Source organism: Pipistrellus kuhlii, unplaced genomic scaffold, assembly GCF_014108245.1.
Source record: "Pipistrellus kuhlii isolate mPipKuh1 unplaced genomic scaffold, mPipKuh1.p scaffold_m20_p_91, whole genome shotgun sequence".
In the NCBI taxonomy this organism is placed as follows: domain Eukaryota; kingdom Metazoa; phylum Chordata; class Mammalia; order Chiroptera; family Vespertilionidae; genus Pipistrellus; species Pipistrellus kuhlii.
In genome coordinates this window covers 31,342-56,568 of record NW_023425597.1, presented here as the reverse complement: position 1 = coordinate 56,568, position 25,227 = coordinate 31,342, and the positions used below count along the sequence as shown (strand labels likewise).

Here is a 25,227-nt window from a genome sequence, read left to right as displayed (position 1 = left end):
CTAGTTTTCCCCGTCAGCCTGCTGCCCAGCGCCCACCCTAGTGCAGTGTCACACAGTTGCATCCAGGAACATTGGTTCTGGCACCACCAGTGGCAACAGTGACCACCTTGAACATCCCAGTTCTGCAGCTCACATATCGGTAAGAAGGGCTCGGCTGTGACTGGCAGAAGGGCCTACAGTTCTTAAATGTCTAGGACCTGGAAGAAAGCAGCTGTTTGAAGGCACCCATGTCCCAAGTTCTGTCTTTTGTTCCCAGTGGCTTCCACTGGTCCCAAGATGGCTCTGTGCCTCCAGGCATCATGCTCAAGCAGCAGAAGGCCCAGCCTCTTCTGGTCACTCTGGAGGGGGACCTCTGGTTCACCTCATCTGTCATACCACATCCTAGCCTCCCGCTGATGCGAGGGAGGCTAGGATTGACAGGTTTTACTTGCAGGTCTCCACCTTGGGGAATTGCAGGATGCAGGGGCTCAGAATCACAGAAGAGGCCGTTGTGACCGGCGTGTGGGCTCAGTTCTCCATCTCTCCACCTCTCCTGGCAATGCTGCGGGCACCTATATCCGTCCATAAATTCCTTTCACCTGAGACCTTTCCGCTGTTGGCAACTGAGAGCCCTGCCTGATGACACCTGAGACTTTCTGAGCCTGGAGAGAAAGCGAGGCGACAGGAGGGGATCTGGAGGGGAGGGCAGGGCTGGATGGGCCCCTCTGAGAGTCAGGCTGCTTCCTTCTGTTGCAAGGAGCCGGCGAGGCATTGGTGGGGGTTGTGCGGGGAGGGGGGGATGGGGGGGGGGGGGAGTCCGGAGAACGGTGGACAGCCCAGCGTGTGAATAGACAACCGGGGCGCCAAGACACAGTCCGGGGTGTGCGGGCTGCAGGGGGACAGTCGGAGGAGCGAAGGACAGTCTAGGCTCTGAGGTCAGTTCCAAGACAGGGAGGACAGCATGGTGCACGCTCCGGCGGCGCGGGCGGAGAGATGCATGGGATTAGGACCGCCGGGACTACATTTCCCAGCAGGCGGCTCAGTAGCGTCACTTCCTGCGGCGCCGCGGTACGCGTGTGGGCGTGTACGAGCGAGTGTTTACTTCCGGCCGCCGCGGGCTGAGGGCCGAGCGTGTTGGGCGGCGGGCGCGGCGGGTCCCGCGCAGCCATGGACTGGCTCATGGGGTGAGTCGGGCGGCCGGGCGGGAGGGCCGAGCCCGCGGGAGGGAACTCGGGGCGCGCCGCGGGCACCGTCGGTCAAGGGCATCCGGTGCGGGTGGAGCGGCTGGCCGGCCGGGGCGGCTCCGTGGGGACTGGACTGGGGACCGGGGCGCCGGGCCAGTGACCGGCCCGGCGGGGCGCGAGCCTGGGAGCCGCTGCGGCGGGGCCGGACGCGGGGTATCGGGACCGGGAGCGGAGCTGGCTCGGCTTGGGCAGGACCGGCGCCCGCGCTTCCCGCCGCGCCCCGGGAGCCGGCCCAGGGCAGGCCGGCCACACCTCGCCGCTGGGTGTCGGGCGCCCGGGGAGGTCGGACCCGGTGCCCCTCTCGCCGGTAGCTGAGGGGAACTTGCTTCTGGAAGAAATCACTTCAGCACCGACAGAGAGCAGCTCCTTAAAATCGAGGGAAACGAAGCAAAGCAGCCCAACTTGATCTGTCATCCGGACTCGGGAGGAGGGCGAGCCGGGCGAGGCTGGCGGGTGGAGAGGGTGCGGTGGGCGAGGCGCACGCCGCGCTGCGATCTGCGGATACGGGCCCGGGTGGAGTAGGAAGGAAGCGTGAGGCTGGGAGCAGCGGGCTGGGCTTCCCCTTCAGTTTGCTTTTGTGTTTAGCTGGAAATGAGAGAAACGAGGTAAAATGTCACACCGTCTCCAAAAAGTTCAATGGCTAAAGTGATTGTTCTGACCGTTTACTTTTGAGGACCAAGAAGGGAAGGCACTGCTCCATCTGTCCTCAGCTCTCATTTTACTAGCACTTCTTTGGAGGCAGGTTCCTTACTCAGGGGCTGGGGCTGGGGCTAAGGGTGGGGGAGCTGTTGCTTTTGGCCTCGGCTCATGGAAAGGCTTGTCTGGACACTGAAGTACAGGAAAGGAAGGAGGAGGTCTTTGTTTCCCCTTGCCGGGTATAGGGCAGAGTGGAGGGTGCTGTTGGATAACCAAGGCGATGGGTTAGATCCATCAACCTTTTCCTGCAGGTTGTGTGTAGTCTAGGGAAGGGGTATCCCTGGGGGCAGGGGGGGGGGGCAAGCAACTTGAGGGATGAATTGAGAGGCCAGAGAGAAGTGCCACGTGTGGTGGGGTAGGTGGGGAGCCAGAGTGCAGGGGTCAGGGCAGCGTGTGGGTGATGCTGGGGACCAGCCTTGGTGTGGCCGGCTCACTTGGCTTCTTGGGGAGGCAGCATTGCTACTCAGCCCTGCTGCTGCTAGCTGTGTGACTTTGGGTGGTCACATACCTCTCCTGACCTCCTCCTGTGAGATAGAAGTTGTAGTGCTGGCCGGATGGCTTTGGGGGAGGGTGAGCAGAGGACACGGAGAAGAGCACTGACACGGTGTTTGGCATTGCTGTGTGCTGACCATTCCTACCAGAGGTGTTTTGTAGGAGGCCTCTGAAGGCTCATGGCAGTGTTTGCCTTGTTTTGAATTGCATTTATTGGGAGGGATTGTATTGGGGGCAACCTGGCCTCCCAGTAAGCCTGTTTTAGCCAAGTACACTCACAGTGCCTGTATGGGAAGGACCAGCCTGATCAGCTGAGTTGCTGAGGAAGCAGCTGCTGGTATTTTGGTATTTTGCCCCTTCTCTGTGAGGATGGCTGTCCATAGGAAGCAGGTACTCCAGGGCCTGAAAATTGCCCAGCAGACAGTCATTTAACTGGACAGATGTCTGTGCTTTGTGGACTTTGCTGTCGCAGCTGTGACTATCCAGAAACTAACCACAGTTAGGCTTCGAAGGGACTGGTTCTTGAGGTCCTTGCCAAGACCTTGGCACCCAGGCAGTCATCTGTGGAAGGCCTTGGCGCACACATTTCCTGGGCCTCCTCCTGGGGTGGCTGGTCCAGGTGCTGGACTAGAGGAAGACAGATCTAAAAGGGACGAGGCTTGTAGCTGCTGCTTCCATAGGCCCCTGGGAAGGGAAAGGAGTGTCCTCTCTGCCTGGCTGTGCAATGGGCAGTTCCAGAAGGACACTGAGTTGTGGGGAGTTGGTGGTGTGTTATCTTTGTGCATGTGTTCTTAAATTCAGTGGGTTGCATATTGGACATTATAAACCACGAATTCTTCCATAATCCTTAACTAGGACCCCCTCCCACTATTTTAAAAAGAGGCACAATCTCTTTTGTCGAGTACTGATCTTCCTCAAGAGCTTGTTTTCAATGTGGTGTCTAAGGATGCTGGAGCCAGCAGGGCCAGGTGCCCCTCCCGCATGTTTATTGAGCAGTTACTGGAAAATAGGACGTTGCGAGGCCCAGACGAAGCCATAGAGTGGGTGAATAGCAAAACTCTGAAGATGTCTCCCACTCGGGTCCACTTCTCACTTAACCGGTCCCTCCACTCCAGCGAGGACAGCCAGCCAGTGGCACTTGCACCCGTTGTACGCCTTTTGTGCACTCAGCACTGGAGCTTGAGCTGGCCCTCAATACTTCAACTGGTTTCAGCCTGGGAGATGTCAGGAAATGTGTTTTTTTATACTTCCTTGCTATTTTTATTAATTCACACCATTCAGTGTCAGCCATGTAGTTTGCAATATAGTTCTTTGTTTTTTAAATGCTGTTTATCCTGTTTTTCTAAGAAAGAGTTTCTTTGCATCAGTTCATCTCAGGTGACAAAGTATGGACTCCACTAACGTAGTGCTAATGATCCCTCAGGCTGTGACCAGTCACTGGAAGTACCAGTGTGGCTTTTGTCACTGGAAGGGCTGTGCTGAGTAATGGGGTGGCCTTATCTTCAGCTCTCCCGGCTGCGTCTGAGGGAAGGGAGGTCCCTCAGGAAACCTGCACGGAAGCCAGAAACCCCACCGCACGTTGCAGCTTGCCTGTGGAATCTGCCGGCCTGACTCAGAGAGGAGCTTCTTGCTGTGTGGCTTGCGTGCATCTGTGACACTGTGCGTTTCCTGTTCTTGGCCTTGAGCTGGCTGTTGCAGTAGGTGTAGCACTTTCTTTTTCTAACTTGCAAAGGGTCACCGCTCTTGTGTGGTCTGCCTCTTCAGTCCCTGGCTGTCTCCATCCTGGGAAGCTGATGGCAAGGTGGCAGCTTGGCCCCTGGGAAGAAAGCAGCCCCGGGAGAGGCTGTGGGAGGCACGTCAGATTCAGCGAGGTCTGCGGCAGCGTCTGGGGAAGACTTGTGCCTTATCCTTAACTGGCAGCTGTGGGCATTTATGAGCGGACAAGAAAAGTGCTGTGTAAATTTTACCAACAGAAAGTACAATGCAGAAGCTTCCAAGCTCTGGACATACAGAAGAGGAAATGTACTTCCTCCCTCTTCTGACTGCGGGGGCAAACCTGGGCGCCCTCCCCCTGGCCTTGGGTGGGGCCCACAGGGTGATGTTTGCAGGGACAACCTACCCTCTGGCTGGGACCAAAGCTAGGGGTAGCAAACACACCCCAGGAACCCTCTTCCCCCTTCCTGGGGCTGCGGACACCTTGACATAGCCATGTCCTGCTCCTCCAAGCAGCAGTTGAGGTGAGGTGTCAGTCAGAGCTTCCTGGCTCTGGCCAAGGAGACAAACCAACCACAAGGAGATGTAGTGCCGAGTGCATGGCCCTGGAGCTCTCGGCCAGTTGACCGTCTTTGCTGAGCTGAGTCACAAGGCGTCTGGCCTGTGGCTCTGCCTGCAGGCGTCCTGTGCTGAGTGGAGCCTGCCTGCCTGTATCTCAGGGGCTGAGTGGCTGTCACACGTTGCCTCCTGGGCAGGTGTTGCTGGTAGCTGGCCACTGAGCCTGATTATGAGGGGACCAGACTGAGCTCGCCCCAGTCTCTAGGCTATTTTTATAACAGCCTCGTTGAGGTAAAATTCACATACCATAAAGTGTACTTGTTTCGAGCATACAATTAAGTAATTTTTAGTGAAATTACAGAGTTGAGTAACCATCACCACAGTTTAATTTGAGAACGTTGCCTTCACCCAAGAAGAAAGCCAATGTCCATCAGCAGTCCCTCCCCACTCCGCCCCTGCCCCCACCCCATCCCACTTGTTTTCTCTCTGTGGGTGTGTCTGTTCTGGGCATTACACCTGCGGTCTTCTGTGGCTGGGCCACTTAGTATGACATTGTGAGGCTCGTCTGTGGTGGGAGACAGCAGCGCATGCTGCACCCTGAGCCTGCGTGTGGCAGCCGCCACACAAACGCTGGCAATGGGCATCTGCCCTGCAGGCCCTGACAGGAGGCATGGGTGCCCGCCTGGCATGCCCTATGTGTCAGGCCGTCCTGGGAGTCACAGTTCCTTGAGCCTCGCCACCCAGCTCTGGGGAGGACTCCCAGCCCTGCATGCAGTGGTGAGGCTGACGTGGCTTCTCAGAGGCCCTGATCCTGGCAACGTCATCGCTGCAGTGAGGTTTGCTAGTGTCAGGGACGCTGATGTGCTGAAGCCCCAGAGGGAGGAGGCACCGGGAGCATGGGTCGTGTGTCCTGTGGTCAAATTGTCACCATGCAGGCTGTCCCTGCTGCCACCCTGCCTGGCCTTTGGGAAGCAAAGGGCTGCTGCTGGCTGGGGTTCAGGCTGGCTGTGCCATGGGCCCGGGGCTGTGCTGACATTGGCTCCTAAGTTTTCATTCAGAGCAGAAAGGCCGTCCTCTGGGATATCTCTGCAGGGCTCAGAAATGTTTTGTCATTAACCCTGTATTCCTACTGGGATGGCCTCCTACCTTTTTGGCTGAAGAAATGCTGAACTTGCCGAAACCGCTTTGGCTCAATGGATAGAGAGCATCGACCTGTGGACTGAAAGGTCCCAGGTTCAATTCTGGTCAAGGGCATGTACCTTGGTTGTGGGCACATCCCCGGTAGGGGGTGTGCAGGAGGCAGCTGGTTGATGTTTCTCTCTCATCGAAGTTTCTAGCTCTCTATCCCTCTCCCCTCCTCTCTGTAAAAAATCAATAATGTATATATAAATAAATGCTGGACTCCCTGAATTCTTTTTTTTTTTAATATATTTTATTGATTTTTTTATAGAGAGGAGGGGAGAGAGATAGAAAGTTAGAAACATCGATGAGAGTCATACATCAGCTGCCTCTTGCATGCCCCCTACTGGATGTGCCCACAACCAAGGTACATGCCCTTGACCAGAATCGAACCTGGGACCTTTGTGTCCACAGGCTGACGCTCTATCCACTGAGCCAAACCTGTTTTGGCTGGACTCCCTGAATTCTGCTGTGAGTTCCTGGCACTTATAATTCATGTAAAAATAAGTGTGTCATCTTGTGGTACCTTAGTTGTCTTCAGGGACTCCTCTAGGCTAACAGGCAGCTGTCATCTCCCCGTGCTCCATGCCGACCTTCTGCACAGGACTGAGGAGCAGGCATTGGCCACGGGGGAGCTGTGCTTCCTCTGGGTGTTTTGTGCTAGTTTCTCCTCGTTTACTGCCTCCTTCTTATTGGACTCATGTTTTAGGAAGGAAGGAGCACTGGTGGTTTGCTGGTCCCTGAGGTCTGAACTGTCCTCAGAAAGGCAGCAGTGTCTACTCTCTCTTGAGATGGTTCTGTTAGGGGCACCACCATCTCCCCCATGGTGGAGCTGGTGCAGAGAACACCAACAGGCGACTGGGGAGGTGTCGTGGCCGAGTCCTCACCCCACACCTGCACCGCCAGGCTAAACACAAAGCTGGGAGCAGCTGCAGAGAGCACAGCTCCGCAGGCTCCTGTTAGGGGGCCTCACTGGGAAGGTGGGAGGCAAGTGCTGGTGAGGCTTGCAGAACAGGAGCCCCACACACTGTTGGTGGAGATGTACATTTGGTGCAGCCACTGTGGAAATTCCTCCAAAAAAAAATTCAGGAAATTACTCCCTTATGATCCCGCAGTTTCACTACTGGATCTATATCCAAACAAAATCATTATCTTGAAGAGCTATCTGCACTACCATGTTCATTGCAGCATTATTTTCAACAGCCCAGACATGGACACCGTCTAAGTGTCTGTGGATGGTGATAGATAAAACGTGGTCTATATATACAATGGAAGTTATTCAGCCTGAAAAAACAGCCCTTGGGAGGATGTGGAACTGGCCCGGGGCCCAGGAAGGTGTTGGGGCTGAACCCACCCACCTGCCTTGCACTCATGCGGTGGCGGGAGGGGCTCGTCACAGAGGCTCAGTGTAGCGATCCCCTGACCACATGTGACAGCAGCAGAGTCTCGAAAACCACAGTGCACATGTTTGACCTAATGCAGAGAATAGAGGGCCCACCAACAGCAGACTGCACACCCTCTAAGCACTTGGAACATCTACTGACCGGAACCTCTGCAGATTTCAGCAAACGGAAACCCTCCAGAGCATGTTCTTGGCCAAAGTGAATCAAGCATCGGTATTTAGGAGCTAGGAGACACACTTCTGAGTGACCAGTGGGACAAAGAAGGGCTCATAAAAGAAATGAGAAGAGTTTTAGCCGAAAGGTAATAACTGCCGTGTGGGATGCAGACCGGCCTCAGAGGACCTTGAGCTTTCCTGAGGGTTCTCACTGAAGGGCAGAAGTCTGTGGCTTGTTGGGTCAGTGCCCCTCATGGCTTCTGGGCACCCTGCTCTTCCCCTGGTGTTGTTTGCATTTTCTCATTGGACTCAGGGACCACACACTGAGAATAAACCACCAGAGGCAGGGAGCACGCTGTGCTCTGCGAGGTGGTCCCAACACAGGTCTGGGCCTTTTGGATGGCATGCCCTTCCTCACTGTGTAAAGAGATGCAAGGTAAAGTGATACCTGTGTCACCTTCCACTGTTGGAAGGTGAGATGCCAGTGTCCCGTCTCCTTCTCCACCCCCGGACCTGGACAAGAAGAATGTTCTTTCTGGTGTTGGTGTCTTTGTTCCCTGTTCTGGGTCTTGCTGAGACCTGTTGTGGCCTCTTTCCGGCTGGTGGTTGGGAGCCAGCCAGTGGGACTGTAACCTGCGGACTAGGTTGTTTCCATGTGTGGTGGCTGGAAACAGCGTAGCAGGGCTGTGGGCATGTGTCTGTTGCTTTTTTTTTTTTTCCAGGAGAGTCAGGTGGCCCTCCCCTCGTGGATACATTTTGTCACATACATTCTGTTAGCTTGTGCCTGCTGGGTGGGCAAGGGCCTGCTCTGGCAGGGCTGCCAGTTTTCAAGGGCTCTGCTGTCTGTCACCTGTGTTTCGCTGTTAGTGGGGTGAGCCTGTTTGTGATCTCTGTTACCTTCTGTGAGTTTTCCTCTGCAGGCTGCTCCTGGCATTCTCCGGATGCTGTTTAGGGTCACCTGGTCACGGCTGAGAAAGGACTTTTCTTCCTCGCTCCTCAGCTCCACTCGCCAGAGGCACTAGAGAGACAGAGGGCGGCATAGTCCCATGTCATGGGGCCCTGGAAGCAGCTGTGCTTGGCACTGTCTGTGTGCACTGGCCTCGTCACTGCACAGCAGGAGATCCGGCTTTCCTGAGGGGCTGCTTCTGGCGGCCTAGGCTCCCGGCTCTTGGGCAGCAGACCCTGAGTACCCAGGGCATCCGGAAGCTGGTGATGGGTTCCTCTGCCCTCTCAGGACACTGTGTTGGAGGTCAGCATCCCATTTGTAGGCAGGAAATTGAGGCCGAGAGGCCGGTAGCTGGCCAGGGGCCTGAGGCTGGAGGCTGGTGCCAGGTCAGTGCGCTGCTCTTTGCTCCAAGTCCACTATCCCACTCGCTTCTGGGGTGTGTCCGAATGCCGCCATCTCACTGCTGCCTTTAGGACCTCCAGACATGGCTCCCAGAGACTAAGGGTGTGCAGACCAGGATGGCCATGGGGGACCTTTCAAGGGCTCTCGGGAGGAGAGAGAAGGTCTGTCCAGACTTCAAGACTTGAAGAGTCACCTTGATTCCCCTTTCCTGTTACCAGGGAAGACAGGTCCCTGGCTGTGCAAGTAGATAGACATCCACCAGGGGGCGCTGTCGACCACGCAGGAAGGCTAAGTTCTGGTGCAGGTGACCACAGTGGTGAGGAGCAGCAGTTACAGTACCAGACCACATGTATGGAACAGGTACCAGGTCATTCACAGATGTCACCGTGGGCTGCTGTGAGCCGGAAGTGTCAGGGAAGGGTGAGTGTAGCAAGGTTGACTTCATGGGACAGACCGATGCTTGCTGAGGGCTGGACTGGCCAGGTCCACCTCAGGCACCTGTGCACATGTAACTGCAAAGTGAAACCTTAGGTGTGCACTCCCACAGCCCAGGCCAAAACGTGTGATACATTCCATCAACATGAATGCCCACCCCTACCACATCCTGGGGCCAATGCCCGCGCCCCCCCCCCTCCCGCCCCCCAGATCAGGGACGTGCCTGTGACTAGCGGATCGGGACCTTCCTGAGCCACACAAACCTCTGGGTGGTGTTGGGATCTCACGTGGGGGTGGGCATGTGTAGCTGTGGTGGGGACCCCCAACATGAGGTGTTGTGGGTATCCTGGCAGGTCAGAGACCCCTTTCTGGGCAGCAATGAGGCTCAGCAATGTGTTGAGGGTCCAGTAGAGGACAGATTTGTGCTTGTTCTTGGCATCTTAGCACCCCCAGGGAGACAGTGGTGTTTGTTCGGAAGCCTTGGGCTGGGACCTGGGTACAGTCCTGGCCTTGGACACTGACCCTCAGGGTAGGATCAAGGCCATGGCTTTCTGACTGGGTGGTGGTGTGGGGCTAGGACCTACATGGAGGGCCATCCTGTGATACTGGCAGAAAGTGGGTGGGGCTGAGCCTTTCGGGAGAGGCTGTCAGGGTACCTTATAGCCCTGCCATCCAGCACAGTGATGTCCAGGCAGGGCTGGGCCCTCCTCCGTGAGCGGTCCTGAGCTGGGTGGGAGGCCCTACAGTCAGTGAGCAGAGCTCCTGTTGATGCCAGTGCCCCTTTGTGTGCTGGAGATGCCGGTCCTGCCGGGAAGGGAGCTGGGCTGTCTGCCCACATCCTGTATCACACATGGACCTGCTACCGGAACCGAGTGTACTGGCCTTGTAATTGGACTTGCTCCCTCCCAACCCCACTGAAATGAGAGCAAAGGGAATTCTGGGAGGCAGAACCCACAGAAGCGCAGGATGGCAGACAGCACAAACAGGTTTAGATGTTGGGAAGCTGAGGATGGGATGGAATGCGGATTTGGGAAAGTTGAGCTCAGGCCAGCAGGAGCCGCTGAGGGACCTCCACCAGGTCCACATTGGTAGGACCCAAGAGCTGGGAAGGGGCGAACTGGAGAAGCAGCAGTGAGTCACCCCCCACCCCTGCTGTCTGCCCCAAAGGGGCACCTTCAAGCATCAAGGACGTCCCACAACCAGCCACTCTGGTCCCAGACCCCAATGTTGAGGTCTCCTCTCCAGGCATGGGAGTCTGAACAATATAAGAGAAGGACCCCTAGAACTGAGAGTGGAGGGGTCGTCCTCCATGTGCTGCCAGCGAGCCAGGTGGTGCCCAGTGATGCCCCCCGAGAACCCCCCTGCCCTGGAGCTGCCAGGTGCTCTCAGTGCCCACTGTGAAAGAGGAGTGGGTGGCGGGCTCCCTGGGTATTTTGAGGAAAACCTGCATAAGACAGAGCAATGCCAGAAGAAAAGGACGCAGGAAACAGAAACCGCTGTGGTCACTCTCCTCAAAGATGCCAGGACTGCACAGCCCCCACACGATGAGCAGCCTGAGAACGAATGAGAATGCGGGGCAGTGAGAGGCACAGCAAACTGAAATCCTGACTAAAGGACCGGAGGGAAATGGGTGCACTTCTCAGCAAGTCGATCAGCCTGGCGTGGACACCTGGCGAGCAGGGGAGATGCAGAGCTTCCATGTGTCCGTGCAGAGCTGCGACCACGTGGGGCCAGCAGGAGCCAGAAGCATAGAGATGAGTTAAAGAAACTCTACAGTTTTCCGGATCCACAGGCAGCAAGTTCAGGTGCAACAGGCTCCCGTGTAAAGGGCCTGGGGTCACATTTGTGACATTTCAGACACCAGGTACAGGGAAAGTTCCCAAAACCAGAACCGAGCACAGTCCCACACAGATGCTAAACACGGTCCTCAGGATGCTGTGGGGGAACCCTCCTCAGTGCAGTCCAGGAGAGAGCACTTCCTGTCACCCCGTCTTCCTGGGAACCCCATTCTTCCCATGACCCCTTTCCTCCTGGGAACCCCTTTCTCGTAGGAACCTCTTCCAGGAAGCATTTGAGGGTACCAGTGCTGAAGGGAGAGGGAGGGGGCTGTGGTGCGGGGGAATCCCCCTGCTGGTCGCTCTGCCAGAGCTGAACGTGCTGTCATGAAGAACCAAGGCTGCGGCCTGCCTTCTGGTCACTTAGAAGATACCTAAGGCTGATCCTGGCTCCTGCCCGGCCCTCTGTCCCTGGACCCTGCTCCCTGCTGAGCGTCTCCTCCTAGGCTTCTTTGGGTCTCCCCTTGGGAATCTGAAGTATGGACCGTGGCATCTCGGCATTCCTCTCCCTTTCGGGCACACCCACATCTTATGCCTCCCCTCTCATTCCAAAGAGAAAATTCGTTTCCAATTAGAGGGGAATGTGCCCTTTCACCTTGGCCGCCAGGGCATCCAGGAGGAGGACCAGGGTCCTTCTCCCAGCACCCCTCTCTGCCTGTGACCTGCTGGGTGTTATTCCTCCATAAAAAAGCAGGGACACGCCCTGCCCAGGCTCGTGGTACCACAGGAAGGGAAGTAGATGAGGCCTGGATGGCAGGGTGGCTGCAGCAAAGCTCTGGGGGACAGAGCCCCAGGGTGGGTTTTGACCCTCGCCCGCACTGAGCTGCAGCCCAGGCAGACCAGGTTCCATGGGCCCGTGTGTGCTCACGGGCATGGGGCACCTCCAGTCTGTGCTTCCCTGCGCTCTCCCCTGACCCAGGATGGTGGCCTTCCTGGTGTGGGTCTGCTGTGAGGGGCTAGCGTGGGCCCTGTGATCAGGGAAGGAAGGTCCCTCCCTGTGGGTCTGCAGGGTGACCAGGGGGTGGGAAGTCTTCTCCACCCGTTGGCCCTTCGGGCTGTGCCTCCCGGGATTCCCTCCATCTCTGGGAACATTTCTACTGCCCTTCCACAGTGAGGGCACTGCCATCTCTCCGTGGCATTTTCCCAGGCTAGGCTTTTTTTCTTAGATTTCATTTTTTTTTGGGGGGGAAAAAAGATTCCCTGTGTTTCTGGAGGACCAGCAGGTTGCCAGGTCCATAGGAGTGAGGGACAGCTTTGGGTGCTGGGAAGCCATGGTCTCCTGCCTCTCCCAGGCGCTCCTGGGTCTGCTAGTGGCTGCTCCAGTCACTGCTCCCTCCCTGTGGCTGAGTCGCCTTCCTGTGCACTGAGCCTGGGCTAAATCCTGCAGCCGAGGCTTTTATACCACAGGGAGGGCGGAGTGACTTGGCAGGACCCACGTGCCCTTTCGTAGGCAGCCTGAACTTGGCTGCCTGGGCTTGGTGCCTGCTTGGCTAGTGACAGCCAGGGGAGGGAAGAGAGAAGTGTCACCTGTCCCTGCCATGAATCCACGGGCTTTTCTGAGCCCAGGTGACTCACCATGGAGCCGTGAGCACCAGCCTCTGTCCGGGCCTGTGCCCTGGGCGGGCAGAGGGGAGGGCTCTGCCTCCAGCACGGGGCTCTGCTGCATTAAACAGGGTGCTGTTTTCTCAGGGGTCTCAGCCACCTTGTCAGTGCCCAAGGCTGGTGGGCCCTAATTCAGCAGATGCAGTGCAGGGTCAGGGGACACTTGCCAGAGGTGGCTGCCCATGGCCTGGGTACCCTGCCCCTCAGCCAGCGGTAGCTGGGGGCCAGGTGTGATGACCCAGCAGCTCCAACAGGCACTGTAATCGCTTGAATTGTGCCTTGACTTGAACTTGAAACAGATGGTTTAGGTGGTATGTGGGGCACGTGGGTGTTTCTCTGCCTTCTGTGACTTAATGCCCTGGCCCCGGGGTCTGTGGCTGCCCTCCTCCTGTTTCCGTGGGCTCCGGTGTCCGGCGTTGCCATGGCTGGGCTTCAGTGGGCACTTGGTACCCCTTGGCCTGCCCACCAGAGGGTCTTCCCTCACCTCCGGGGCCTGGTTGTACAGAGCTGTCAGGTGAGTGTGCAAGGTGAATAGGGTGGCCCCACCCTATGTCTGTGTCTCTGCCTCACCCGGCAGACCTGGCCCTGCCCACACTGGTGCCAAGGCGTGTCTTGGACAGGCAGGGCTGTCACTGCTCCGCTTTTCCTGGGGCGAGCAGTGCATGGGCGTCTCTGGTGTGAGGCACTGTCAGCTGTGGGGGCAGGTGCACTGGGGCCTTTGTCTTTCCTGATCCCTCCCTCTGCTGTTGGGTTGGGAGGGAGGCAGCGCATGCTGGCCTTTGGAAGTTGAGGTTCAAGGGTGCAAACACCTGGAGAGTAGTCGTAGTGTGCTGGGGGAGCAGTTCTGTAGACTGATCCAGACAAGGTGTCACACCCGCTCATGGCGTCACCCTGGGCAGCAGAGGCGAACGGGAATGGGTGGGCTGAGGAGGCCCAGGAGCTGGGGATTCCAGGTGGCCAGTGCCTTTCTGTCCTGCCTCCTCACACTCAGGGCTCCTGGCCCAGTGAGGTCTCAGGGGAGCAGGTGAAGGCCTTTCTACCCAACTTGGGACACGCCAGGTTTGGGTCTCGTGGCCAGACCCACACTGAGCCTTGTTTCCATGGTCACTCTGGTGGCTGACCTGCAGGGGTGGTGCCAAGATGGCCTTGGTCCTCAGAGAGGTCGCTCCTTCTCTGTCCCACTGGACCATGTGGGGTGGGACCTCTGGCCTCAGGAGACTGTCAGTCCCTGTATCAGTGACTCCAGAGTCAGCGTCCCCACGGTCCAGACCACTCCTGCCCCCTCTGTCTCGGACACACACCTCCTCAGTGCTTCCTCTTATTTGTGTAGCAGGTCAGACAAACGTAGGATGCAGTTATCACAGCAGCGACTGCTGGGTGTGGTGACCCCTCCCCTGAGCGGAGGGCTGCCGAGCAGGCAGCTGTGCAGGTAAAGGGCGAGCCACCAGGTCTTGTGTGATGGTCTAGCCAGTAGCTCTGGGAAGCCGACCCTGTTCAGCAGAGTCATGAATCAGACCGAACGGGTGTCCCACACATTCCCAGGATGGTTGTAGGTGCTGGGATGCAGCCGTCAGCACAGTGGGCGACATTCCGGACATGACTCCCTGGCATGGTGATGGTAAGGCTGTGCCAGGCTGTGTGTGTGCCGGAAGTGGAGTGAGCACAGCAGCATTGCTGACCATGGTTGTTATTTAAAGTAGTTTTTACCTTTAGCATCTTCAACGTGGTCTGGGCCTCTTTTCTGGTTACGGTTGCATTTTTCTGTTTCCTCACCTGATACGCACATTTCTTGTGTTAGCTGTGGGGTGGCGGTGCTGTTGAAAGTCCTCCAATGAGGAGCATGATGGTGGTTCCAGTGGGCTGTTCATCTTTTATTGGTTTAGCAAAAGCTTTCTGAGGGCCGCTCTAGAGAAAACCTCTGGGACTGCTGCAGGTCTGCTCCCCCGCAGAGCCCGCAGTGGGGCTCTGGGTGGGAGCGTGCTGCCTTCCTGCTTCACTACCTCGGCAAGGCTGCTTGAGCGCCCGGCTCCTTGGAGCTGTTGTTTGCGAGGCTCTGTACACCCTCAGCCACGTGGTTGGCTCGAGGGTTTGGTGGCTCTGTCCATGGGGCAGAGTGTCTTGATGGGCAGCCCCACCCTGTCCTCAGCACCAGCCTCCTGTGCGCCAGCATGCTGACCAGCGCCTGCCAGTTGCTGTGTGTATTTTACCCTTTGGTGATGGCGGCGGTCTGGGCCTGTGTCTGTTGCTCCATCATCACCCAAGTGGGGATGAGAATCCCTCTTAGCCTCATGTTCCCCGTGTGTCCCTTTGAGTTTCTGGTAGCTCCCCCATTGTTCAGGAGCTCTCGTTCCCGATTCTAAGAGCTCTTGTGCCCCTGTTCAAATCTCTCTGCATGCCACTTTATTTCTGCACTTTTCTGATGTCTGGGGCTGGTTACAGACGAGCCTGAGGAGGTTGCAGTGATCCATGGGTGAGGGACCAGAGTAGGGTCATGGGAAGGGACTCATGTGCATCGTGATCTGCACACAGACACCGTGTCGCTGGGACTGAAGTGGACAAGCCTGCACACGGCTCTGTGCTGGCAGTGGAGAGGCCCACAGCGGTGTGGGCACGTGCAGTCTCGGGCTGTTTTCCCCAGGGAAGGAACCAGGCGGAGATGGCTGGCTCTAGGACAGGGCAGGGATGGGACACGGTGAGCCTAGAAGCACCCCTTAGTGCTCAGTTACCCTAGCTGCCTGGTGCTGTGGCTGGCCCGTGGATGTCTGTCCCCGGACAATCTGGGTGGCTGTGGGGACAGAAGGGCCTTTTACCCTAGTCCCCATGGTGTCCCCAGGGCAGAGGCAGCCTTTCTGCACTGCCTGTTGTTCTGTCCTCACTGTGGCTTTGGAGTTGCCGCAGTGCCAGCTGGGTTGAACCTGGACAGCTGAGGAGATGGGAGGGGCCCTTTTTGGGATGCGGTCTTGGGGTGGGAGTGGTGGGTGGAGGGCAGGGCTGAGATGGGTGGGGATGTGAACATCCCCTTGCTAGGTGGGGCCTCTCAGTGATCTCTGTGTACTGCGAGCTGTCTCTGCCCCTGTGGTCAGCCACTCGGGGTTTTGGTGCTTCCTGCTCTCCCACCTGCAGGCAGCTGTCAGGAAGGCGTGGCTGCACGGCCTCTCCCCCACTGGAAGGCCCTGGGCAGCTCATGCCTGGTCTGGATGCCCCAAAGCCTGCCAGCCTTGCCTTCCTCCTGTCTCAGCCTGCGCCACTCTGCAGGTGACAGCTGTGTCTGCAGCTGCAGAGGCTGGGCTCCGGCCAGGGGTGCTGTCAGCTTTGGAGGTCAGGGCAGAGCTGCCGCCTGTGTCACAAGAGCTCTTCCAGCTGTGTCACAAGGGCCTCAAGGTGCCAGGGCCCGGCTGACGCGTTCTTCTTCCCTGGGGCTCTGCCCTCCCCATGCAGCACCGCCCGCAAGGCGCCACTTTGAAAAGTCCACTGAGACACGCCCTCAACTAACCAGGCGGGCTGGCCTGGCCTGTGAAAGGAGCAGCTGTGTGTCTGCCAGGCCAGAGCCCTCCTTTCCCCTCCGCGTCCTCATTGGCTGGTGTCGCCTGCTCCCAGGCAGACTGCCCAGGGAGGGAGCGACGCTGGTGCCGAGGCTCCCACTTCCCTCGGCACCTCCGTGCTGCCCCAGCATGCTGGGGGACCACAGCAGCCCCCCTGCAGACCGGACTCTTCTCAGCCAGCCCCCCAAGACTGGACTCAGCTGCAAAATGGTGCTTCAGGCCGTCGGCAGAGTGCTCAGGTGAACGCTGGGCACGGTGCTGGTCAGACAACCCCTGATCCCTGCCCTGGGTCAGGCTGCAGTTATCTGCTGCCCCCAGGACTTGGTCAGGAGCTTTGTTTGCAGGAGGTTCCCCTAAATGCCTGCCTCCTGCTGCTCGAGGGCAGGAGTTTGCGCCTGCATTTGGGAGGTGAGAAGGGCCTGCTGGTGAGTCTTTCTGGCCACAGCAGTCCTTGCCTTGCCCCTCCGAGCCTGTGGGACAGGCTTTGCCACAGGCCTGTTGTCTCCAGGCGGGTGATTGGAGCCTGTCCATGAGGAGCCGTATCTGGAGTACTGACCTAGGCAGCCACGATCATCTGTTCCTCTTCTACTGCAGGGCCTCCAGAGCGCCCCCCCCCACCCATGGGCAGCACCTTTCCTGTGTGAATGTGCACGTGCATGGGGGGCGAGGGAGCAGAGAGGCCCTTGGGGGTCAGGGACGGTGCTGGAGGGGCCCCGGGGGTCAGTAGCAACTGTCCCTTGGGATTTGTCACAGTTGAGCTCAAGCCTGCTTTCCTTCAGGTGCTGGTAGCGGGTCAGTGGAGTGCCTCGCTTTTCCAGTTCTGTCTGTAGCTGTGAGTGAGTAGCAGGCTGTGGTGGGGGTCTGGGTGTGGGCCAAGCCTGATGGGTGATCCTGCTGGAGTGACCGCTGAGTTCTAGAACCTGTAAGGTTCGTGCCTTCGGCATCTCTGGGCACCTCTGGTGTCCACCTCCTCCTGCTGCAGCAAGTCAGCTCACCAGGGCATTTGGAAGTGTGAGCAGGTTGGTGGCACTCTCCAGGTGGTTGGTTCCCATCAGGAAAGTGACTGACTGTCTCGGACGGCGTAGGCGACCACATGTGTGCACACCTGTGTGCATTGTGGGTGTGTACACACCGGTGTGCACAATGGAAAAGGGCTGGCATGGAAATGGCCCAGCCCCATGGAAGACAGCATAACCCATGATCTGAGCTGCGCTTGGGACCCCAGAGGTGAGCTCTTGTGGGCCGGGGCTGAGGTCGTGTCCCCTGGGGCCTGGGAAGACTCCAGGTGAAGGTGACACCTGGGCTCAGTGTTGAAGGAAGAGCCGCTTATTTCACAGTCAGAGAGTCAGAGGGGAACCCATGGCCACGGCACAGTGGCCACACGGTGGCTGCATTTGGGGCCAGCGTTGTGCAGAGCTCCTGCCCTGCCTTCCTCTGGCTGCCTGTGGGCAGTCTCTCTCCTGGTAGGGCAATAGCTTATGAAAGTTCCCTTTGTTTGTGGTGCTGACCACGGGCAGTCAAACCAGGAGAAACAGTCCGGCCGCTGTAGCCTGTGGAGGTCTGACTGTGGAGGTCTGACGGGACCGGCTCTTTGCCTGTCAGGGTGCAGTGGCGCCAGGCTAGTTGGGACCTGAGAGAACAGTCAGGCTGGGAATCTCCAAGGTTCAGGACAGTTCAGGCTCCACCCCAGGGCCCTGCATCAAAAACTTGGGGTGAGGTATCCCTCGAAGGTGGAGAGCCCCAGTGCCCGCGCCCCCTGCATGTCTGGGTCTGGCCATCAGGGGTGACAGGGTAGCACCACAGCTCCTGCCGGAGTGGGGGCCGAGTCCCTGCACCCCTCAGTGCCCTAGGGAGGAACTTGGCAGGAGCCTGCCTGTGCCTCTGCCAGGGACATAGCTGTCCCCGCTCCCGCCTGCACACTGCCCCCAAACAGCTCTTTCTCATGTCCGCGCCCCTGCCCTGAGGTAACCTGGAGTGAGGGGCATTGGCTGAGGCTCAGGGTGAGGTCCTGCTGGCCGCCCTCTCAGTGGCTCCCCTTCTCAGACTACCGACAGCACCCCTGTTCATGGAGCAGTTTCTATGGGGTCTGCCAGCACCTGAGCACTGGGCCCACTGCTCCCTACCTTAGACCTTCCAGTTCCCACGTCCCTCTGTCTCCAGTCACAGCCACTTCTGGTCCTTCCTGCTCTCTGAGTCCCTTCCTTTCTCTGACTTCCCACGGCGCCCCTTCCAGACCCCCCTGCATCCTTCTCTGGGCGATGGCCTGAGCTATCCCAGCACCCGCGAGGAAGCGAGGGAGCGACAGTGCACGCACAGCAGGCTGAGTGGGGCAGCCTAGAAAAAGAGGGAGTGCATTCGCCCTGGACCTGGGGACTACCAGCCCTCGCCACCTGGCTCATGCTTTGAAGATTCATCCCATTTTCAAAACCTGGAACTTACTTGCTGCTTCTCAGAGGGCGGGACCATGCCAGCCAGGTGTCTAGGGCTGTGTCCCCTGGCCTGCGGGGCAGGGCTGGCACTTGGCACTCTGTGTGTCCCTTCAGCTGATGCCATTCCACCAGTGCTCTGTGCGGGCAGGTGGGGGATCTCCTGCATGTGGCCATGTTCCTAGAGCCAGACTCCTTTCTTAGCCAATGGGGAGCAGCCTCACGCCACCTCCAGTGGGCCCAGCAGGGACATGGTTTAGCTCAGCACAGATGGCCCTGGGGCTGTGACATTGGATGGGTCTTGTGGACAGGAAGCGTGCAGGCCTGTGTGATACCCATGATGGTGTCAGTGGCTGGTTGTGGCCACTCCTGTAACGGCCACTCCAGGCTAGTGTTCAGGCATGTACGTGAGTCACTAGGTGACATGGCTCCTAAGTAGCAAAGCGTGAAGGTAGGTCAAGCAGCCAGCTCCACGGTCTGGGCCCCACCTTGCCCTGTCCCCACACTGTGGTCACCAGACCCGGAGGACTAAGGTGTGTGCACCAGCCCTGCGGTGCCCGTAGGCCAGTGTGCGTGAGTGTGTGTGTGTGTGCGTGCCTGCGTGTGTGCGCGGGGAGGTGGCGGGGCGGGTGGAGCAGCCTGGTCCAGGCACTGGACATGGTGCACAGCCAGTGCAGAGGCTGGCGCTGGTGCAAGGTGTGTCCTGCGGCATGTCCCACCTGCTGGGGCCAAAGGCACTGGGACCTTCCTGGTCAGTTTTGGCTTTCTGATGGTGGGGCATCACTTGGGAGCAGGGCCCAGGGTCAGGAGAAGGGCTGCGGGCAAGGAGTGGCATGGCCCCCTACCTACCCACTCCCAGTGAGTGTCTCCAGGCATCAGCAGAGCCCCCGGTGCTCCCAGCTCTTCCTGGGGCCTGGTCTCTCTCTGTGGTTCTGACCTGGAGAAGATGGAGCCTCCCTGCCTGGGCCGAGGCTGCGGGTGCTGAGAAGTTCTGTGCATATGTGTCCACATTGAACAGTTTGCCCCCACGGGGACCCCTGCGTGCCCCTGAGAGTGTGTGGCATCCGTGCTCGCACTCTAGCTGGCTCACCCAGGCAGGGGCAGGGCCCCAGGTCTGGGTCTGTCCCGTTGTCCCCAGAACCCGGTGGCCCCCTGGCACTGGCCACTCAGGCCTGCCCCAGAGGCCAGCACACGTCGCCTTTTAAGGCGAAGATCTCCTGTGAGAAGCTGGAGGGAAAACATTTCCCTGGCGTTCACGGAGCATTTTTTCTTCCTGTTTCTCAAATAAACCCCAGCAACTTTTTAAAACAGAACAAAAAAAGGGTAAGGTCAGGGAGCTGACCCCACAGCCAGCTGCCCCCCTCTCCCCCGCAATGTGAGCCTTGCCTGGGGCATGGGGGAGGGCCACCGAGGCCCCAGGGCTGAGCTGTGGGGACAGCGACAGGGGCCAGGAGAGTTGTTGGCTTCTCCTGCAGGTCTGAGGACTTGAGGGTGGGCTGCTGGGGCTGGGCAGCACCCGACTACATGGCCCTCCTGGGTTGCAGGAGGCAGGGCCAAGGAGGGATCCTGCGCGCAGGGGGACCCTCCCATATCCTGCCCAGGGGCTCCATGTGTGACAGACTCAGTGACCTGGTCTAGCCCAGCCTGGGCGGCGTCTCTGGCTGCTCCTGGGACAGATTTCCTTCCTGGGGACATGCCACCTCGTTGGCCGCCTTAGCCGCGGGGACGTGCCGGCTCTGGCCTGGGGCAGTGGCAGGAGGTGGATCTGGGCCACGGCCTCCACCGCAGAGGGGATGCAGCCCCTCAGCACAGCGAGCTTTGGTTCATGGTGTTTAGCCACCTATCGTCACTGTTCAGATGGAAACAAGACATGTTAGAAATTCAGATTCATTCATATAAAAATAGCCACACATACCTGTTCTCTGTTAAATAATGGCACATTTTTGTGGAAAGTACTGTTTTCCTAAATAAGAAGAAACTTTAGTGGGAAATGGCCATTTCTGCAGATTTCTGTACCATTTGGCTGACACCTCCCTCTCCCTGGAAACCTTTCCGTGCACTCGAGGGAGCAGAGGCGAGTGGGACGGGTCATGCGGGTGACCCTGCAGCCCGTGAGGATGGGGCTCTGGCTGTCGGCCACAACAGTGCTCAGGAGGGGGCCGTCGGGTCAGTTGTGCAGGATGCCTGCCCACAGTCCACCTGCCTGTGGGACTCTGTTCATGGGTCAGTAATGCCCGACCCTGTGTCCTGCTTGTCGCCCTGCCTTGAGCGCCAGGCCCTTGGTTTGAGCCAGGCTGGCTGCGGGGCTGTGGCGTCACACGTAGGGGAGAGGCCAGATTTCCAAGTTCAGCCCATGACGCCAAGCTGCCGGCTCGTGTGTCTGTGTCCCCCTCTCCCCTGCAGTGGCCAGACGGCTCTGCTGGCCAGACGATGGCTGGGGACGGTATGTGGGGCCAGTGGGAGCAGAAACCCCAAGGCTTCTCTAGGAAGCCTCTTCGGTGCCCCATGGGCTGTCTCCTGGGGTTCCAGAGTCCATGCCGGCACTTGCCGGGTGGTGACGATTTCCTTTTCTTGGCAGGAAGTCCAAGGCAAAGCCCAACGGGAAGAAGCCTGCGGCCGAGGAGAAGAAGGTGTACCTGGAGCCGGAGTATGCCAAGTCCAGGATCACCGATTGCGAGTTCAGGGAGCTGGTGGTGCTACCCCGGGAGATCGACCTCAACGAGTGGCTTGCCAGCAACAGTGCGTGGGGACGGCTGGGCTGGGAGCCACAGTGGCTGCAGCTGGCAGGGAAGCAGTGCAGGTGGCCACCCTCCGGGTCTTGGGGACCCCCAGAGCTCTGTCTGCAGAAGGTGTGCTGCCCATGTGGCCAGTGGCCTGGCTGTCACTCACCAAAAAAGAGGGCTGGACACTAAGGCATGGAGTGGCCAGCCCTGCAGTGCACTGAGGGGCCTCGGTGTGGGCCCTGAGCAGGCCTGGAGGTCAGGCTCATAGAATGCCGCACATGGGCCTCCTGCACACGTAGTAGGATTCTGCAGGGACTGGCTCTTCTCTGAAGTGTGGTGGGTGGAGTGGCCTTCTGTTTAATCAGTGCCCAGGCAGTGTCCCGTTCCAGCTGGAGTGTGTAAAAGTAGGGGTTGTGGCCCTCACTGAGGTGGGAAGTTTGTCCACTATTGTGGGGGTGCTCAGGCTCGATGGCTACCAGCCTCCGCCCACCTGGTATTTGCTGCCTGTCTGGTGGTAGCTGGTGGCTGCTCCCAAGGCTGGTGCTCCACTCTGAGCGTTTGTCTCTGGTCTGTTTGTCTCTGGAGGTGGCTGTCCCAGCTCCAAGCAATATGGGCAGTGGCCTCGTGCAAGATGGCGGAGCTCACGCCTGCTCTTTTCTCCTCCTGCAGCCACCACGTTCTTCCACCACGTCAACCTGCAGTACAGCACTATCTCGGAGTTCTGCACAGGGGAGGCGTGCCAGACCATGGCCGTGTGCAATACGTGAGTGCCGCCTGGCCCTGGGAACTCTGGGCTGTGGGGCCATGACTCTGCAGCTGTACTCCTGCCTCTCAGACCTGCTCACGGGGCCCAGGGCCTGGCATGGAAACGGGAAGAGAGCCTGGCCAGGGCAGGCAGGGACACTGACCATGCGGGCCCTGCTGGGGCGTGGGTGCCAGGAGCTGGCCTGAGGCTAACGGGCCTAGTTCCTAGGGACAGGACACGCCCTACGGGGTTCCTAAGTCTGCACGCCCCGAGAAGCTGCAGGCTCCCTGCTTTAGCGCTGTCCTTGAGTAGAGGCCCCTCCTTGGGCTCCTGCACTGCACAGAAGGGAGGCTCTGACAGGCCTCTGCTGGTCGCTCTCCCCGGAGCTTGTGCCATGTGTGTCTTCAGCAAGCAGCCCCTGGCAGCACTGCCTCAGCTCAGGGCAGGGTGGGAAGGAGAGCCGCTATGTGGTCCGGGCTTTCCCCCAGCCTCCAGAGCAGGAGTGAGGAGTGTGGACACGTGCTGACAAGAGGCTGGTGGTCAAGGAGGAGGCCAGGAGCTCCTCTCTCCGTCCCTGTGCACACTGCCCTGCGTCATGCTGGCTGAGCTGGCTCTCAGCCCCTGGGTCCTGCTCTCCTGGCCCCACTGTGTCCCAGCTCAGGGCCATATCACGTGGGCACAAGGTCACATGGCACCGGCTCTTTCTTCCTTGTTTTTGGGGAAGAGCATGAGGTGGCTGAGGTGTCCTCATGTCCCCAGATAGCTACTGCAAGGCACAGCCCAAGGGGGGGGGGGGGCAGGGCCGGGCAAGGCGGGGTGAGCTGGCAGGCAGCCACAGAGTGGGACCGAAGTGGCTCTGCAGCAAGTGCAGCGGGAGGGGTGCGAGGACGGGGTCTTCTTCCCTGGACTCTGTCAGACTGGTACAGTCTGCCCCTCCTCACACGCCGCTGCAGGTCCCACAGGTGTGTCCCCAGGGGCTCAGAGGAGAAGCCTGGGCGCCTGCCACACCTCCAACATGGTGGCCACCCACCTGGTGCCACCTCTGGCCTGCAGCAGGCCCCTCACCCCTGGACCAGGGCGGCTGTGTGGCTGGGGTGGCCCGTGACCAGCCTCTGTCCCCACAGACAGTACTACTGGTATGACGAACGAGGGAAGAAGGTCAAGTGCACTGCCCCCCAGTATGTTGACTTTGTCATGAGCTCTGTGCAGAAGCTGGTGACGGACGAGGACGTGTTCCCCACGAAGTATGGTAGGTCTCTCAGAGTGCCCCTTGGTGCCGGGTGGGCGTGGCTGCATGTGAGGAGCAGGCAGCTGCCTGACTTGTTGTCTGCCATCCTGGGTCAAGATGACCTCTCCCCAGGCTCTGGCACCTGTGGGTCTCTAGCAGCCAGCATGGGTATGTCCAGCCGGACAGGGCTTGGCAGGCTCTGGGTAATCCTGAGCTTCCAGGGCCTCAACCTGGCTGGCAGGACGTCCCCATGTGCCTCCCCTGGGTCCAGGCCACGTAGAGGGAAGCATGTAGGACCCCAGGGCCAGTTCAGGTTGGGGTGGCATGTGGCGGATCTCTGACCTCTGGTCACAGAGGTGGCCCGGGAGGTCCAGCTCTCGGGGGCTTGGCCCCGGGGACAAGTCACTCTAGTGTGTGCTGGTGGCTGCTCAGAGAGGACTGCTGGGGGTATTTCTGCCTGCCTGGTGAGGGCTCCAGGGGGCAGGAGGGGCGCTGTGAGGAGCAGGGCCAGGGTGACATGGCCCTGTCCACAGGCCGAGAGTTCCCCAGCTCCTTTGAGTCCCTGGTGAAGAAGATCTGCAGGTACCTATTCCACGTGCTGGCCCACATCTACTCGTCCCACTTCAAGGAGACCCTGGCGCTCGAGCTGCATGGACACTTGAACACCCTCTACATCCACTTCATCCTCTTCGCCAGGGAGTTCAACCTGCTGGATCCCAAAGAGACCGCCGTCATGGACGACCTCACAGAGGTGCTGTGCAGTGGCGGGGGCCACAGTGGGGGCAGCACGGACGGGGCCAGCGGCGGGGGTGCAGGGGCACAGAACCATGTGAAGGAGAGGTGAGCCGTTCGGCCAGACAGGCGTGCACGTGTGCCTGTGTGTGTCCACCTGTGTGCGCACATGTTTTGGGCACGCTTGGCAGGAAGTTGGAGAGGTGACACTGCCCAGGCCAGGCCATGCAGCGTGTGGACCCCGGAGCCGGCGTCTGCCTGCTTCCCGCGCCATTTTCCTGTTGGATGGACAAGTGCTGCTTGTTGAGAAGCACCTGGGACTCCTTCCTCCGCTCAGCACACCGAGGGGACTCTGTTTTCTCCGGGCTTCCTTTCCTGTCTTCTCTGCGGCCCGGCCCCACCTCCCAGCTCTGCCGCTCTGAGAAGTTGCCAGAGAGACGAGGCTTCTCCAGGCGTGGGCTGCAGACTGGGGTCCTCTTGGTGTGTTTCAGGGTGGATTATCATGGGTTCCTCCTCTCTCCCCTCGACTGGATCTGGGCTGTTGGCAGCTCGGTATGGAGGGGTGGGGGAGGCCAGTGATGCTCTGTGGGGCCCCCTAGCCCATGTCCCCGTCTCTCCTGCCCCCGCTGCCCAAGAGGGAGTAGCCGGCCTTGGGACCGAGGCATCAGGGGCGGCAGCCTGTGCGGAGCGGCTGTGGGCAGAAGGCAGAGCTTTTCACACTCTGATCCTCTCTGTTTGCTCGAATAAAAAGAATTCTCTCAGGTCAGCGCCTGTGTGTCCTCAGCGTCTCCCTGACCTGTGCTGAGGGTGGCCTGGCCCTGCAGCCACTACTGTTTCCCTCCCTTTGTTCCCCATCCCACCCCGTCCTCCCGGAGGCCCGCACATACCCCCTGGGGCCACCTCTTCCCTGCGGTCTGGAGTGTAGAGTTCTCACTGGCATCCAGTGGCAGACGCTGCCCTTTCTGCCAGGGCGGCCGCAGGCTTCCCCGCTGACCCCTGGAGGGAGGGCACACCTGTGTCACCCATCTCCAGAGACCGGACCCACTCTCCCTGTGCTGGGCCTCCATCAGGTGGCAGGGACTCTAGAGTGTGGGTGAGAAATGGTGGGGATTCCAGTGGGCTGCACTGCAGGGGCCACGCTGGGTGGGCGCAGTGAGGGTTGGGACGGGCTGGGGAATGCATACAGTGGGGC

General features: G+C 59.1%; 1 protein-coding gene across 3 annotated transcripts; it reads left to right on the top strand.

Moving 5' to 3' along the window:
• Positions 1-1,013: 1,013 nt before the first annotated feature.
• MOB2 (MOB kinase activator 2) lies at positions 1,014-24,799 on the top strand. 3 transcript variants are annotated; one of them, XM_036428809.2, is made up of 5 exons: positions 1,014-1,163; positions 21,186-21,346; positions 22,000-22,093; positions 23,200-23,324; positions 23,837-24,799. In XM_036428809.2, exons 1-5 carry the CDS (start codon positions 1,147-1,149, stop codon positions 24,145-24,147), a joined length of 708 nt encoding a protein of 235 aa, XP_036284702.1. In that variant the 5' UTR covers positions 1,014-1,146; the 3' UTR covers positions 24,148-24,799. The 3 variants fall into 3 exon arrangements, with proteins under 3 accessions (XP_036284702.1, XP_036284701.1, XP_036284700.1); XM_036428808.2 differs by lacking the exon at positions 1,014-1,163 and adding an exon at positions 4,366-4,648; XM_036428807.2 differs by lacking the exon at positions 1,014-1,163 and adding an exon at positions 16,311-16,420.
• The last annotated feature ends 428 nt before the right edge of the window (positions 24,800-25,227 follow it).

What these genes read in the sequence shown, in the direction of transcription:
- MOB2 (XM_036428807.2), top strand. Translation starts at nt 16,311, where the DNA reads ATGCTGGGGGACCACAGCAGCCCCCCTGCAGACCGGACTCTTCTCAGC. An exon ending in GCCGTCGGCAGAGTGCTCAG is followed by an intron (nt 16,421 to 21,185) that starts GTGAACGCTGGG and finishes TTTTCTTGGCAG; the next exon opens with GAAGTCCAAGGCAAAGCCCA. An exon ending in ACCATGGCCGTGTGCAATAC is followed by an intron (nt 22,094 to 23,199) that starts GTGAGTGCCGCC and finishes CTGTCCCCACAG; the next exon opens with ACAGTACTACTGGTATGACG.